The sequence below is a fragment of the Phoxinus phoxinus genome (genome assembly GCF_949152265.1).
Source record: "Phoxinus phoxinus genome assembly, chromosome: 11".
NCBI lineage: Eukaryota > Metazoa > Chordata > Actinopteri > Cypriniformes > Leuciscidae > Phoxinus > Phoxinus phoxinus.
The window spans coordinates 20,541,585-20,559,810 of NC_136886.1; the positions used below are offsets into that span (position 1 = coordinate 20,541,585).

The 18,226-nt window shown below is 37.9% G+C and overlaps 1 protein-coding gene across 1 annotated transcript; it reads left to right on the forward strand.

Moving 5' to 3' along the window:
• Positions 1-5,072: 5,072 nt before the first annotated feature.
• On the forward strand, positions 5,073-17,465 carry LOC307006862 (uncharacterized protein). Its single transcript, XM_079628311.1, has 11 exons — positions 5,073-5,144; positions 5,399-5,449; positions 8,136-8,241; positions 8,588-8,658; positions 8,765-10,784; positions 10,971-11,051; positions 11,221-11,253; positions 14,919-14,972; positions 15,172-15,222; positions 15,332-15,364; positions 16,906-17,465. The coding sequence occupies exons 5-11, from the start codon at positions 8,795-8,797 to the stop codon at positions 17,160-17,162; spliced, it is 2,499 nt and encodes an 832-aa protein (XP_079484437.1). The 5' UTR covers positions 5,073-5,144; positions 5,399-5,449; positions 8,136-8,241; positions 8,588-8,658; positions 8,765-8,794; the 3' UTR covers positions 17,163-17,465.
• Positions 17,466-18,226: the final 761 nt, after the last annotated feature.

Below are 18,226 nucleotides of genomic sequence, written 5' to 3' on the forward strand. Positions count from 1 at the left end.
GTATAATAGTGATTACTACACTTTGTTAATGCACTTCAGTATCCTGTAATATTAGTGAATTGATAAACCATAGTATTCTTTAATTTTTACTATGGTAAGTTTAAAAAAACCTATTGTATCTAGGATTATTACTCTAGTTTACTATAGTACAGAAGTCTACTACAGTATTTTTCATATGGGAATGGTGAACTTGAGGTTTTTCAGGGCACACAGCTGTTTAGTTGTAAACTATTTGTGTGTCTGATCAGATCCTTTTAATAGAGCTCCGGGGGCTGACGTCATGCAATCTAAACTCCGCCATTTTGGCAGTCAACCAGGAGAGCACCAGAGCGGCTTTTGCGTTATCGATAGCGGTCGGGTCGAATACTAATTCAAAACAATTACTATTTCAACATGGTGGACAGCTGCTGTGCGCCTGGATTCCAGAACAGGTGGAGGAAAGCATTTAAAAGCATTTTAAATGCTTATGGAAAGTGTGTGAAAAATTTTTTTTTATGTTCAGTCACAATTGTGACCGGTGGGATAATGTGTAAACTAATATCAGTTTATGTTTATATATATATATATATATATATATATATATATATATATATATATATATATCAGATACATTATCCCACCGGTTTATGATTGGACATAAACTCACATTTTCACACACTGTCCATAAACATAAAAAAAAAACAGGCTTTTGTAGGCCTTTAAAGAGTCTACGGAATAGGCCGAGGAAAAGTTAATGAAGTAACGTTAGTTATATAACGTTATATCAGGATACTGCAGTTCAGGAAAGCTATAAGTTCCTTTATTAATACACATGAAAAGCACCCCGGGGGCATTATAGGGATCTGTTATGTTTAATCTATTAAGTTTTGCTATGTACAGGTAGCCTGGCTAACGCCAGACCCAATTCTCGTTGAGACTTGGGTCTGGGAACCACATGCACATTTTCTCGTATTTGAGGCGTGGTTTACGAATGCCCGGCGCCGTTTATTGGGTGCTTAGAATGTCTATCAAATGCACCTGTACGTAGCTCATAGCCAATCGTTTCCATTATACCAGATGACGTATGTAGAGACGCCAAAAGCTGACGCCAAAAGCTGCTCTTTTTTCGAAATAAACTTGCGTCTGCTGCCATGTTGAATCCATAAACAAACTGCTTAGTTGTGTCGTCATCGTCTTGCTGCTCCCTCCCCGTTCTGTGATTGGTTCCCTAAACGAGGCGAAAATCAGGTCCATGGTTTCCAGACTGCCTTTCAGCGAGAATAAAATCGCGCTACGCAAAGGCAGTATGGGGAAACCCAGGCTAATGTACAGGTCTATATCTTTTTAATTAAAGTGCGCAGTGAACTCTGTTGCCTTAAAACTCATGCTGCCGTCATTCGTTCACGCTCGTCTCGTACGGCCTCTTTACTGCCAAAATGGCGGGGTAAACAGAATAGGTCACGTGGCGTCCGGAGCTCTATTGTTTACAGTTCTTTGTGAAGGTTATTCCTGTAATAGTACAGTAAGGGTAATCGGTGTTGTTTTATCAGACCTGCTGTTAGTTTTAACCTTGCTGTAGGTGTCTGTAGAGGTTTCATATACTGTATACAGGTCATTCTCAAAAAAATTAGCATATTGTGATAAAGTTCATTATTTTCCATAATGTAATGATAAAAATTACACTTTCATATATTTTAGATTTATTGCACACCAACTGAAATATTTCAGGTCTTTTATTGTTTTAATACTGATGATTTTGGCATACAGCTCATGAAAACCCAAAATTCCTATCTCAAAAAATTAGCATATTTCATCCGACCAATAAAAGAAAAGTGTTTTTAATAAAAAAAAAGTCAACCTTCAAATAATTATGTTCAGTTATGCACTCAATACTTGGTCGGGAAACCTTTTGCAGAAATGACAGCTTCAATGCGGCATGGCACAGAGGCAATCAGCCTGTGGCACTGCTGAGGTGTTATGGAGGCCCAGGATGCTTCGATAGCGGCCTTAAGCTCATCCAGAGTGTTGGGTCTTGCGTCTCTCAACTTTCTCTTCACAATATCCCACAGATTCTCTATGGGGTTCAGGTCAGGAGAGTTGGCAGGCCAATTGAGCACAGTAATACCATGGTCAGTAAACCATTTACCAGTGGTTTTGGCACTGTGAGCAGGTGCCAGGTCGTGCCGAAAAATGAAATCTTCATCTCCATAAAGCTTTTCAGCAGATGGAAGCATGAAGTGCTCCAAAATCTCCTGATAGCTAGCTGATGATCACTGACTGTGGGTACTTGACACTGGACTTCAGGCATTTTGGCATTTGCTTCTCCCCAGTCTTCCTCCAGACTCTGGCACCTTGATTTCCGAATGACATGCAAAATTTGAGCAACAGTCCAGTGCTGCTTCTCTGTAGCCCAGGTCAGGCGCTTCTGCCGCTGTTTCTGGTTCAAAAGTGGCTTGACCTGGGGAATGCGGCACCTGTAGCCCAGTTCCTGCACACGCCTGTGCACGGTGGCTCTGGATGTTTCTACTCCAGACTCAGTTCACTGCTTCCGCAGGTCCCCCAAGGTCTGGAATCGGTCCTTCTCCACAATCTTCCTCAGGGTCCGGTCACCTCTTCTCGTTGTGCAGCGTTTTTTGCCACACTTTTTCCTTCCCACAGACTTCCCACTGAGGTGCCTTGATACAGCACTCTGGGAACAGCCTATTCGTTCAGAAATTTCTTTCTGTGTCTTACCCTCTTGCTTGAGGGTGTCAATGATGGCCTTCTGGAGAGCAGTCAGGTCGGCAGTCTTACCCATGATTGCGGTTTTGAGTAATGAACCAGGCTGGGAGTTTTTAAATGCCTCAGGAATATTTTGCAGGTGTTTAGAGTTAATTAGTTGATTCAGATGATTAGGTTAATAGCTCGTTTAGAGAACCTTTTCATGAAATGCAAATTTTTTGAGATAGGAATTTTGGTTTTCATGAGCTGTATGCCAAAATCATCAGTATTAAAACAATAAAAGACCTGAAATATTTCAGTTGGTGTGCAATGAATCTAAAATATATGAAAGTTTAATTTTTATCATTACATTATGGAAAATAATGAACTTTATCACAATATGCTAATTTTTTGAGAAGGACCTGTAAAAGTCTGATAGCCATAATCATAATGTTTCTCTTTAGTGACAGTCACAGTGTAGTTGAGAAGGAGAAAAGCAGCATGTTTCAGATTGTTAAAAATACTAAACACATTTGTAAGGTCTAAGATGCTTTCCTGTTTCACTGGTGCTGTTTACTGACCTGCAAGTAGTACATAATGATCCCTATTGTTTATATTTAAGCCCTCTACAGCAAATAAAAGTATAAACTCATTGTTGATTAGGTCAGTGATGTCTAAAAAAAACATATAATTATTATAATTTCATCAAGTGACCAAATACATCATCTGGCTTTTGCAGGAAATGGCAGGAACAAGGTCCCGGAGGGCCAAACTAAAACCAAAGGATGAAGCTGCATATTTTTCTTCCATGCTCAAAGATAAGGATGGATTTGAAATAAAATACAGTAAAATACAATGAAATAATCATTTAAAGGTGAGTAACACAATTGTCTATGTTTTAAGTATTGTTTTAACTTCTACCCTGACTGATCTGCTCTTGGTTAGGTCGAGGAGTGTTCAGCTGTCGCCACTTTCAAAAGGGAGATTTCCTCATTGAATATCGAGGGGAAATCATATCTAAAAAAGAATATGAAAGAAGGCACAGAGTATACCATGCTGCACTTGAAGTTTTTTTATTTGAATTTCGTTGTGATGGAAAACAGTTGTGGTATGTATAAACTTTGCATTTCCTGATGCAGCAGTGGTAAACTAGAATTAACTTTTTATTATTATTATTATTATTCTGTGAAACTTTCCTATTGTATGATTCAGTCAATATTACACCGTGGAGATAGCACTATGTTCTTGCTGTTTCAGGGTTGATGCTGCCAGAGAAGATGCTTCTTTAGGGAGAATCGTCAATGATGATCATGTGACCCCCAACAGCAAAATGAAAACAATCAGAGTGGACGGAAAGCCCCATCTGTGCTTATTTGCAGTAAAGGACATAAGTCCTGGGGAAGAGATAACGTATAACTATGGAGATTCTGACTGGCCATGGAGAAGAAAGGTATTAACAGATTGAAATAATCCTTTTACTTTAATTTAAAGACACAGTTTACAGTTACATGTGGAGAAGTGTTAGTATTTGATTTTGAACCCACACAGGTTTGTTCTGAGGTTGTACGAATTGATTTCTTTAAAATTTCCATAAAAAGTGTTTTATAACATAGTATAGTTGACCTTTTGTCAATCTGATTACACAGATCTTTCATATTTCACAGGTTTGTTCTGAGACCAAACAACAGGTGCATGCTTTGGTCAGCTGTGCAGCAGGAGACGGGTCAAAGGAGGTAAGTGTGTGTTTCTAATGCTCAACAGGTAGTTAAATCTCCATTAACTTTGGTAAGATGATGCAAAATCCTTATAAACTATTGATTTCTTTAAAATTTTCATAAAAAGTGTTTTATAACATAGTATAGTTGACCTTTTGTCAATCTGATTACACAAATCTTTCATATTTCACAGGTTTGTTCTGAGATTGAACAACAGGTGCATGCTTTGGTCAGCTGTGCAGCAGGAGATGGGTCAAAGGAGGTAAGTGTGTGTTTCTAATGCTCAACAGGTAGTTAAATCTCCATTAACTTTGTTAAGATGATGCAAAATCCTTATAAACTATTGATTTCTTTAAAATTTCCATAAAAAGTGTTTTATAACATAGTATATTTGACCTTTTGTCAATCTGATTACACAAATCTTTCATATTTCACAGGTTTGTTCTGAGATTGAACAACAGGTGCATGCTTTGGTCAGCTGTGCAGCAGGAGATGGGTCAAAGGAGGTAAGTGTGTGTTTCTAATGCTCAACAGGTAGTTAAATCTCCATTAACTTTGTTAAGATGATGCAAAATCCTTATAAACTATTGATTTCTTTAACATTTTCATAAAAAGTGTTTTATAGCATAGTATATTTGACCTTTTGTCAATCTGATTACACAAATCTTTCATATTTCACAGGTTTGTTCTGAGATTGAACAACAGGTGCATGCTTTGGTCAGCTGTGCAGCAGGAGACGGGTCAAAGGAGGTAAGTGTGTGTTTCTAATGCTCAACAGGTAGTTAAATCTCCATTAACTTTGGTAAGATGATGTAGAATCATTACCTTAGCATTACAGACGATTAGGACTGTGTGCTGCAATGAATTCTCACATGCCCTGATTGTTTGATCGAAGAATTCACTTGTATTATGTCATTTTCACATTAGTTGTTTTGGATACTCAAAGCATCACCATGTACTGCCGTGTTATCCAAATTGAATGTTCAGTACTCAAACCTTTTCAGATCTCAACAACGTCTGATTCTCAGCTGACATGTCATGACAACACTCAACAGGTAATGTACTTTCCATTAAAAATGAGCATTTAATAAGCATTTATTTCTTAAATGTTCTTTAGTTGGCAACAACAGTGATTTTTAATTACAAACTTAAAGAATTAAAAAAGATAGTGATAGGCTGATGATACACAGGACAACATTTTGAGCAATCTTGCCAGGCAACTTTTTTTGAACAATGTTGCTTGGGCACTTTCCCAACTGAGAATGGGTAAAAAAAAATTTTTTCAGACTTTAAATCAGTCATGGGCCCTGTGTCTCTTCTGGTTGCCCACTGATGCCAACATTAACCCAAGTTGCCCCGCAACGTTGCTCATAAAGTTGCCCCATGTATCATCAGTCATAGGAATTGTTTAATTTACAATGGTATATGGATGATGGTTCATTCTGAGCTAGCATGTGTATCATATGTTGTATGTCCCCATACTTACTGCTTTTGTCATTTTGTGGGGGATGGGTAGAAGTTCAGGGTGTGTTTTGTCAAACTGCACAATGGTTTGTGTGTCGTATGTCCCCCATACTTACTGCTTTTGTCGTAAGTCCCCATACTTACTGCTTTTGTCATGTTGTGGGGGATGGGTATAAGTTCAGTGTGTGTTTTGTCAAACTGCACCATGGTTTGTGTATCGTATGTCCCCCATACTTACTGCTTTTGTCGTATGTCCCCATTTTGTCATGTTGTGGGGGATGGGTAGAAGTTCAGTGTGTGTTTTGTCAAACTGCACCATGGTTTGTGTATCGTATGTCCCCCATACTTACTGCTTTTGTCGTATGTCCCCATTTTGTCATGTTGTGGGGGATGGGTAGAAGTTCAGTGTGTGTTTTGTCAAACTGCACCATGGTTTGTGTATCGTATGTCCCCATACTTACTGCTTTTGTCGTATGTCCCCATACTTACTGCTTTTGTCATGTTGTGGGGGATGGGTAGAATTTCAGTGTGTGTTTTGTCAAACTGCACCATGGTTTGTGTATCGTATGTCCCCATACTTACTGCTTTTGTCGTATGTCCCCATACTTACTGCTTTTGTCATGTTGTGGGGGATGGGTAGAAGTTCAGTGTGTGTTTTGTCAAACTGCACCATGTTTTGTGTGTCGTATGTCCCCCATACTTACTGCTTTTGTCATGTTGTGGGGGATGGGTAGAAGTTCAGTGTGTGTTTTGTCAAACTGCACCATGTTTTGTGTGTCGTATGTCCCCATACTTACTGCTTTTGTCATGTTGTGGGGGATGGGTAGAAGTTCAGTGTGTGTTTTGTCAAACTGCACCATGGTTTGTGTGTCGTATGTCCCCATACTTACTGCTTTTGTCATGTTGTGGGGGATGGGTAGAAGTTCAGTGTGTGTTTTGTCAAACTGCACCATGTCCCCATACTTACTGCTTTTGTCATACTACAGTGCAGTACATTTGTGATATACATTTTGTTATTTGTGAAATTAAAATAACTTGTTCAAACCTTAGCCCTATGTCTTAAAGGTGCCATATAATGAAAAACCTTGAAATTTACCTTGGCATTGTTGAATAATATGGAAAGATAAAACTGTTTCTAAATCATTTTTGCCCTTACCTAAGCCACATACCTTCTGTATAGATATCAGAGACCAATTTAAATATTGTATTAACCCTCTGGGGACGAATTGGGCGGTACCGCCCAAAATGGCATACTTTTACAAATGTGCAATTATCTTCAAAACTATTAATGATAGAGAGGTGCGGTCTTTTTTGCCGTCTTCCTCAGATTCCGCTGAAAACAGTGATATCCCGTTTGTATTACACACACACTTCGCTGTTGCGCAATACCACTGCATGAAAAGGCCAATGAAATCGATGTTGTTAGGCAAATTCCACCAATGGAAAAATTGCCGCTGGGAGGATTTTTTTTTTTACCCAATCAGAGGAAGGTTACCATGACGTATTCTAGCCAATCAGAGGACTCTGTAGCCTTCAACATGTACAAACAAACAGCGTCATGTGGACGGAGAATGAGACAGATAGCGAACGGAGCGGAGTATTACAGAACGCACAGTGATCTATATATAAGAGAGAGACAGAATAACTTAAATAGCATTATTATTGTATTGTTTTAGCACTTTTATGATGGCAAGCAGTACAAGAACAAGCTCTGGAACAATTACTGCAAAGTAAATCTGCCAGGTTGTGAGTGTGTCTGTTCTTCAGAGCAAGCAGGTCTCATTTAGTTCGAAGCAGACAGCTTTTTCACGCCTGGGACTGTTTGTAAAAAAAGTTCCTTATTTCATTGTTCTTAACACATTTGATTGAACAATTACAAATGTCTGTCAAGCAAAGGGTTTGACAAATATTTTTTTGGTTCAAAAACTGTTCACTATTGTTGTGTGAGGTGTGTTTTTCAGTAATAAATGACAAAAATCTAATTTTCGTTTTTGAAATTCTCTCGATTATTGTAAATTTTTCACTCATACTTCCTTTATAAACACATAACATGCATGATTATGTTAGCTTAGGGTCTTCTGAATCCATAGATACCAAACACATGGTGTTCCATCTCCATTACATATGGTTTATAAGCCCAAAAGTAAAAATAGAGAAAATGGACCAAAAAGGGCTTAGTCCCCTGAGGGTTAATGCATTTTATTGTGCCTTTAACACCTAACTATAGTAATACAGTATAATTTCCTCTAATCAATTATAACTTTTTTTTTTCAACAGAACTGTAAACATGTCATAATATCTACAGTAGTATCAAGCTTGAATAAATGTGATTGCTGTACTGGTCCTTATTCCGCTTTTAAGTGGGCTGGTGTGAGATGTAAGGGTAAGTATTTTGTTCAGACAATTTTAATACTTTTAAAAATGCTTTACCATTGAAACCCTAAAACTGTGTAATCTTGACGTTCTAAATGCATCTTTAAATTAGCTTGAAAAAGTTAACTTTTCATTCTTTCTTTCTGTCTTGCTCAGTCTGTCTGCCTGTGTAATTGTGTAATCGATTCATATTTATATTAGTCTTCTCCTTTCTCTGTTCTCTTCCATCTTATAGCCACACTTTCAAACACACTGATCATCTATCACTGCTTTATCTATCACTTTTTAAAGCATCTTTTCTTGAATCACCTTTTATTCAAATGAAACCAACCTTGTTTATTATATGCTCAATCTAGTTTGTTCCCGCTTCTGGCATAAAACTTGCTACGAGAAAAATGTGAAGCCCAAACCTGACCCCTCAACATCCGTAAGTATGATTTATTGAATAGTCAGATATGTTTTATTTTTCAGCAATTTTCTTCCTTGGAACTAAACTTTCTGAGTATGTACAAAAGATATGTTTACTATTTCAGGATTCCGAAGTAGAATTTTCCAGTGAGAACATGTCGGATGAGGACTATGTACCTAATTCTGTCTCAGAAGGTTCAGACGTAAGCATAGCGTCTCCAGAAAAACTCTTAAACATTAAAAATACTGAAGTGTTCTGCATCAAATCTACTGCAGAAATTCAAAATGGCAGACCATGCCAAGAAAGTGTCATAGGTTCACTCCCAAAAGTTCCAGTCTGCACAGCACAGCTTGAAATGCCTAGTAGGAAAGCCATACAAGTACAAATATCGAAAGTTCACAGCGATGGCAATACTGAAAGCACTGTTGAGGATATTACAGGCACAGGGGAAGATCCATCTTTACAATCTTCAAATATATCCTCTTCAGTAAGCAAGAAGAATTACTGCTACATTTGTGGAAAACCGCAGTCAAAATTTACACGCCACTTAAAAGTACATGAGAATTCAAACGTCGATGTTGCTCGGGCTTTGGCTCTACCAAAACATTCCAAAGAGCGTCAAAAACTTCTGAACAAACTGCGGAACAAAGGAAACTATGAACACAATGCAGATGTTTTAGCGAATGGGACTGGATTGTTAAAACTACGACGTAAGCCAAAGAAAAGATATGATTCAAAAGATTACGTGCACTGTATGTATTGCCATGCAATGTTTCTCCGAAGGGATCTCTGGAGACACGTTAGAAATTGTCTTTCCAAACCAGTGGAAGATCAGGCAGAGCCAGGAAGAACTAGGGTCTTGTCTTTGGCAACAATGTCTAATGCAGCCCTCTGCCAACAAATATCACAAGGTGTTTGGAAACTGCTAACTGTGATGAAAGACGATGACATCTCTGCTGCTGTGCGGAGTGACTTTTGTATTCTTCAGCTGGCCCAGTCATTTTACAATAAACATGGGCAAGATCCCACTAAATTTGACTATATTCGACAGAAGCTCCGGGAAGTTGGAAGACTTCTGCTGATTCTGAGAAAGGAATTTTCTGTACAGACTCTTGAAGATGCTGTGAGACCTGAAAATTTCAATGTGGTTATCCAGGCTGTCAAAAAGGTATCTGGGTTTGATGATGTAAAACACTCATTCCAGACTCCAAGCCTTGCCCTTAAGTTGGGCCACTCACTGAATAAGATATGTGACATTGTACATTGCCGAGCTCTAATGGCAGAAGATGGTGAGGGGATAAAGTCAACCCAAGCATTCAAAAAGCTGTATGATGCTAAATGGTCTGAACTCGTTTCCCACACAGCTTTGACCACCTTGAATGAGGGGCGCTTTAACAAGCCGTCTACCCTCCCTTTCACAGAGGATGTACAACTTCTTCACCAGCATCTTGAAAAGGTTGTTGATTTACGTTCTGAGAACTTGAAACAGATGCCATCAGCACAAGTCTATGGCGACCTATGCAAAGCAACTCTTGCAAAAATAATTGTGTTCAACCGGCGACGTGGAGGAGAGGTTGCAAAAATGCAACTCAAAGGTTTTCTTGAGAGGGATACAGCTCCCCTACACAAAGATGTTGCTGTTGGGCTAACAAAGTTTGAACAAAAACTTTGTACACATTTCAGTCGGGTGGAACTTAGGGGTAAAAGAGGGCGAAAAGTGGCAGTTTTGCTGTCACCAGAGATGGTTGATGCCTTAACCCTCCTCATAAGCAAAAGAAGGGAATGTGGAGTCCCTGAGGAAAACCAATTCCTGTTTGCTCGACCAAGCTGTTTGAGTTGTTATAGAGGACAAGACTGTCTGAGGATCTATGCACACGAGTGTGGTGCACAAAACCCGGAACTCCTCCGGTCGACCCAACTGCGCAAACATGTGGCAACTTTGTCGCAGGTGCTTAACCTGAAAAACCACGAGTTGGACCAAGTTGCGGACTTCTTGGGCCACGATATTCGTGTCCACAGAGAATTTTATCGACTTCCGGAGGCTACAACCCAGCTGGCCAAGATTTCAAAGTTACTCCTCGCTATGGAGAAAGATTCTCTTTCAAATCTCCACGGCAAAACCCTAGAAGAAATTGAAATTGAAGGTAATGCTACTAAAGTTGTTACAAATGACATTTTGAAGTTAACTAAGTATATTCATATCCTAAAGATAATCCCTAACGTAGATCTTAATGTAATGTTCACCAGATATTAGAGTTATCACTATGTCTTCTATTTTTACTCTAACATTAGCAATGTTAAGCTTACTTGATACTCAATTTTTTTTTTAGACAAGTTAGACTTTTCTTATTCGGAAAATAGTGAAGACAGTGATGCTGAGGAGGCGCATCCACAGACACAAACAGAAACAGGTAAAAGCACATAAACATACAAACATCAAATCAGTAAAGTCAGTGTAAGAAGTGCACCATATGATGCACCAAAACATTATACAGTAGTTCAGAGATGTCACAGAAGCATAATTCATATAGACCAAGCGCCGCTGCTGTTTGTTATAGTATTTTATTTTTCTATTCACAGATACTGATCCTGCCTTAGGAGGCCCATCTAAAGGTATGACAATACTAAAACTTTTTTAACTTCAAACCCACATGTGTATATATACTTTTGAAACCAAAATGACTGTTAGAAATGTTTAAAATGCAGTTTAGGTTGCTTTTGATTGCTTAAATTATAACATTGTGTAAATGATGCAAGTTTTTGGGGAGCACTTTACAGTAGGGGTACATGAATTACCATGAATTAATGCATAAATTAATGAAGAATTATGAATTACTTCATCCATTAATATCTCAATTATCAGGAACTAGCATGAGTTCAAAATCTTTTATTCATGACCTCATAGATGAAAAACACCTTAAGACATTCACTAAGATGAATACATCATCATGATTAATAGGTTATTATGCATGATCTTGATGTTTTCTTTTTCACAGAAAACAAGATTTTTAATATCCATTATGGATAAAGCTATGCTTTTGGTACATGTACTAAAACATTTTTTTTCTCAAATAAGATTACTTGAATTATTATAATAATATATACAAAAATCTGCATTGCCTCATGCATGCATACAGGTTAGAACAGTATATCAGTTACAATAATTAATGTGAGAACTAATGTTTTTCATTAATTATGATGAGTTATCAAGCACGTATACAGTATGTCTTCTTCATAGCAGCCTGCATGTAAATGGACAGACCCCCAACACTGGCCAATCACAGCACAGAGTATGTGAATTCTGTTGACATCCAAATACAGTAGTCATCATTAACTAAGCATTAATTTCTTATGACCTCATCGTGTGTGAACCCTCAAGTAAAGTGGTAACTTGGTCTTCTGGAAATACTGATAAACAGTGTGTTATTAAAGCGATAGTTCACCCAGAAATGAAAATGTGAGGTTCAACTGCTAATCCCTAGGAGTCAGTGATGTAGATGACTTTGTTTCTTCAGTAGAACTCAAAGATTTTTAACTCAAACCGCTGCAGTCTTTCAGTCATATCCCTGATAGCGCACGTACATCTAGAAGATGTCTATTTGACGTCTGCATTTACATCTGCAAGATGTATTATTTAGGTTATTTGCTCATCTGCAATACGTCTATTGGATGTCTCTTTTTAGATGTCACATAGACGTCTGTTAGATGTCTTTAAGATGTTTATAATTTAGAATGTATGTAAAACTGACATCTGAAAGAAAGTTTTTAGACAGCGGATGTTTCCAGATCAAGAGATCTTTAACAGACATCTTGCAGACTTGCGTGTGTCATCTGGGATATAATGGCAGTCAATGGGTCCCAAACATGCACAGACTAAACCAAATACATGCTCTGGCATAGTCGTATTCTATCTTGTGTATAGGTCACTTATTTGTTTATACAGTGCAGAGTGATTGTGGTCACTACAGCTAATCAGAATGGTAATTACTTGTGCTTATCCTGATTGTTGCAACCGAATTTTGTTTAGCCGTTGTATTCACAATCTCTGCACTGTGTAAACAATGAGTGACATATACAGTCTGTATTTGGATGTAAGACTACTGTATTTGGATTTACATTTACATTTAGTAATTTGAAAGGAAAAGTAGAGAGGTAGGTCTGTAGTTCTCTACAAGTGATGTGTTAAGTGTTGATTTTTTCAGCAGTTGAGTTACCAGAGCCTGCTTGAATGCAGTAGGAAAAGTGCCAGTATGGAGGGATGAGTTGATGATGTGTGTGAGAGCTGGTAGAAGTGTGTGAGATATGGCTTGTAGAAGGTGTGAGGGGATGGGGTCAAGAGGGCAGGTGGTAGGATGACTGGAGAGGAGAAGTGTAGATACTTTTTCCTCGGTTAGCGGAGAGAAGGAGGAGAGAGGGTGATTGGCTGTGGAAGGGGTCGGTCTGTGCTCCTGTGTGTGAGGAGCTGAGAACTGACTGCTGATAGTTGTTGTCTTGTTGGTGAAGAAGTTCGCAAAATCGTCAGCAGTTAAAGAGGAGGTGGGTGGTGGTGGTGGAGGAGGACAGAGGAGAGAGTTGAATGTCTTGAAGAGTGATCGTGTGTTGGAGGAGCTGTTGATCTTGTTGTGGAAGTAGGAAGATTTTGCAGCATGAACATCAACGGAAAAGGAAGAGAGGAGAGATTGATACATACTCAGGTCAGATGTGTCTTTTGATTTGCGCCATTTCCTCTCTGCTGCCCTGAGTTCGGTCCGGTGTTCACGAAGAACCTCAGACAACCAGGGGTTAGAGGGAGTAGGGCGTGCTGGCCTGGAGGAAAGAGGGCAGATATTGTCTAGAGAAGAGGTTAGAGTGGAGCAGAAGGTATCCGTTGCGGTATTAACATCCAGAGATGAGAATTGTGGGGGTGAGGGAAGAGAAAATGACACGGCAGATGAAAGATGGGCGAGAGAAAGTGAGCGCAGGTTTCGCCTGAAAGTGACTGGTGGTGGGGTTGGTGGTGCAGGGGCAGAGAGTTGTAGACTGAAAGTGATGAGGAAATGATCTGAAACATGGAGAGGTCTCACCAAGATGTTGTCTGTGATGCAGTTGCGTGTGTAAACCAGATCCAGTTGGTTGCCTGATTTGTGAGTGCCTGTGGTGATGAATGGTTTGAGATGTCAACAAATTTTGCACACTGTGCTGTGATTGGCCAGTGTTGCGCTCTGTCCATATTCCTACAGGCTACTATGAAGAAGACATGAACATGCTTGATACCTCATCTTTAATGAAAAACATGAGTTCTGACATTAATTGATATACTCTTCTAGCCTGTATGCATGCATGAGGTAATATTTATTATTTTTCTATATTCCTTTTAATAATTCAAGTAGTCTTACATGCACAAAATGTTTTTTTTGTATTTTGAATCATGTGCCATGACTATAGGTTTATCTACAATGTATAGTAAATACCTTGTTTTTTGTGAACAATGAAAACATCATGATCATGCATAATAAACATAAATCATGATGATGTACTTGTCTTAATGTCTTAGGCTATGTTCACACTTAGTGTCTTTTTTGACAAGAAAAAGTTGACAATGCCGTTTTTTTAGCAAAAAAGAAAACGCTGGCAGCGTTCGGTTAAAAATAGCAGCCGAGCGCGTCTTTTGTTGCTATAACAACAGCTGCAACTGTAGCCTAGTGCTGTGTGATGCAAAAAATGTTGAGAAAGAGAAAGTTGGCTCTTGCGTTGGCTTTTGAAGTTACCGGGGAGGAGAATGTCGGTTCACAAAGACGTTTGTGGGTGCACGACATTATACGGGAAAGGAAACTGTATGGAGCTCCTTGTGCTCCGAAACAAGGACGATACGTTTATCTACCGGCACCGTCTCCATTTTTTCTTGTTGTTATGGAAACGACAGGTCTCACTACTCGCTTGTCATTGGTCAGCTGTCAAAAAGGCGCTTGACGTAGGGCGTTCTTTTCATAAAAGTTGAACTTTTTTTCAACTTAAAAAGACGCTCTGAGCTGCAGAAAAAGACGCCGGCGGTGGCGTCTAAAAAAGCGCTCAGGACTTTTTTGAAAAAACGGTTTACTCCATAGGGTTATAATGTAGAACAGACGCTGGTAGTTCGAAAAAAGACGCTAAGTGTGAACATAGCCTTAAGGTGTTTTCATCCATGAAGTCATGAATGAAAGACTTTGAGCTTGTGTTAGTTCCTGATAATTCATGAGATTCACACTTGCCATAAAGTGTTACCATGTTTTGAATATGTGTTTTTTTTTTTTTTTTTTAAGATCATTGCATGAAGGACAAATATCACAGCAGGAGGGAGGAGCATGAACAACCTGGTAAAAGCACACAATCATATAAAGAAAGAACACTGTACTAGGGAATTCTCTAGATCAATCATTTTAGCTGGTTTTATAGTAAAGGAGGATTTTTTGCTAGAGATTTACAGTTTCCACTTAAATGTGTAGAATAATTTATGAAATGTTTGAGTATGTTCCATCAGAACCTTTATTCTGAGCCATTCTATTCATACCACAGGAATGAAGAAAGCTAGGCAGCCTGTTGTGAACCCTACAGGCACCTCAGATGGTATGAGCATCTACCTCACTCAGCCAGCATATCCATTAAGGTTTGATTCAATTCATGCAGACCAAGCAATACTACTGTTTGTTATAGTGTTTTATTTGTCTATTCACAGATATTGAGACTTCCTTTGGAGGCTCATCTCAAGGTATGATGAGAATACTACTAGTATAATGAGAACTACTTATCTATATTGGCCTGTCATGATAACTTTTTGTTGGTCGATATATTGCCCCTTAAAATAATTGTGATAAGTGATATTATTGTCATTTTAAGACCATTTTATGCCAGTGAATGTAAAATAATAATATAACAGCATAATAATGCAGGAAGGCCACACACTTTCTATTAATAAACAAACATTTAATTCATAAATGATTTAGATCATCAAAAAAATCATTTTCTTACATAGAGAAAAAAGACAAATGGACGAAGAACTTTTATGGAGATTTTTCCATCTACAGATTTTTCCTTTTTTTATGTTTTATGTTATGTTTTATGTTATTGTGTTTTTTATGTAAATATACATGGTGATGTATTGCATTGGCAAAAATTGAGATCATGTACATTTATTGTGCGATAAGTCGATATATTGATTATCGTGACAGGGTGGGATGCAGCGATTATAGATTTTGGCTGTACGATTATAGTCTGAGGAATAATCACGGTTTCACAGTTATCACAGTAATTATTATTCATTAATTCATTTCAAAACACTATTAGTTAAAACAAATAATAGTCCATTTCCTGTAATAATTTTACACTGAAAATATATAACAGAATAATAAATAAATAAATAAATAAAAATAAGAATAAAAAATAATAGTATTTGTCTATATAAAATCTTAGCTAAATATTAGCTAAGTATTTCCCTATTAAAGAGGACAAATGTAGTTAAATGCACTTTAAGTTGTGATCAACTATATTACAAATATTTTTGGTATTTTCATTTTTTTTGGACCAGAGTAGAAACATTGAAAATAAAAAAGCTCTAACTGGCTTTTGACTTAACAATATAGCCTCCTTTTGAAAATGAATAATGCAGTACAGTGAAAATAAATAAAAAGAAACACATCTCTGGTATTGAATATTAGCAAGCTATACATATCCTTTTGGAACAAAACAAGGAGTCAAAAGCTGCAGGACCCACATACAACATGGCCCTCAAATTGCACACTTATCTTCAGTCCTTTCTGTTCATATTATAGTGCAGAAATGTAAGCATGTTCACATTCTCAGTGCTCAGTCTTGACCTCTGAACTTTAAGCTAGCACACAGTTGGAAAAACTTTTAGTTGCAGCAGTTTTATTCCGTGCAGAAGAAACGCTGTGTTGAGAAGCCTTAACGATTAATTAACCGTGACGAATTAAAGCACGGTTAATAGTGAAATCAGTTTATCGTTGCATCCCTAGTGACAGGCCTAAATCTATATTAGGAAATAAGCAACCATGTAGTCAGGTCTTTAATTTTATTCTTTTATTTACAATTTGATATTTGATGTATGAGGAATGTAACATTGGGCCAACAGTTAAAACCAATTTTACTCTTACGGATTAGTGACCTATACAACAAGACTTGACTAAAGACAAGGGTTGGTAAGAGTGTGGCTGGTTGGGAGAAGAGGGAGAGGAGCTCTGGCCATCATAGTGTTCAACCCAGGGTTCAGGAACCTGTTTTCCTCTTTTGTAGGGAATCATGAAAATTCTGCTGAAAAAAATCTGGATGATGCTAAAAGGAAGCAGAAACAAGCCTGGTCTCCAACTGAAATTGCAGCAGTACAGAGGCATTTCCACGACCACATAGCAAGGGGTAAACTCGCCACTAAAATTGAATGCCAGCAGTGCAAGAATGCTGAGCATCCAGCTTTGGCTACTCGCACGCTCCAAAACATTAGGGATTTTGTCAGGAATCGCGGCTTAACCCTAAAAAAGAAACAGTCTCATTAGGTGTTTTTGTTTTTTACTTTTTGTTTATATGTAAGCAGAATATTCTTCTGCTGTTAAAGTTTGTTCATGGATTCAGTATGCTTTCAGCAATGTTTAGTTTAGCTGTTATGCTTAGGAACAGTTAAAATATTTAAGTTGTTCTCTTTACACTTACAGTAAGAGCGTTTGTTTTTTCATTACACACAGTACACACAGGATGTTTCTTGATACACAAAATGATCTTGTGATGTAAAATATTAAGGGCAACTACAGTAATTTTGCTGTAAACAAGAACAAAATAAACTTTGCTCTTTGTTCACAGAATGTGCATACTGTTATGTCTGCACCGCTTGTTTGAATGTTGTTTCTTCGCTTAAATATGATCACCCACTCTGGGTTTTTCTGCAAACAACCGGCTAGATTTACATTATGTGTATAGATAGATAGACAGACAGACAGACAGACAGACAATCCCTTATGTCACTCCCAAATAGTACATCCTTGAATACACACTATAAAAGGTAAGGTAGCATATTTACAGCACTATACAAAAATATTTTACATACTTGCACAATGCGTGCACCATGTTCTGAGTCTGATCATTGGTCCTCAAATATCAGGTATGTCCCTTTAATACACAGTACTATTGTGTATGTGTTAAACCATTAGTCCTCATATATCAGATATGTCCCTTTAATACACAGTCTTTACTATTGTGTATGTGTTAAGCCATTAGTCCTCATATATCAGGTATGTCCCTTTAATACACAGTCTTTACTATTGTGTATGTGTTAAGCCATTAGTCCTCATATATCAGGTATGTCCCTTTAATACACAGTACTATTGTGTATGTGTTAAGCCATTAGTCCTCATATATCAGGTATGTCCCTTTAATACACAGTCTTTACTATTGTGTATGTGTTAAGCCATTAGTCCTCATATATCAGGTATGTCCCTTTAATACACAGTCTTTACTATTGTGTATGTGTTAAGCCATTAGTCCTCATATATCAGGTATGTCCCTTTAATACACAGTCTTTACTATTGTGTATGTGTTAAGCCATTAGTCCTCATATATCAGGTAT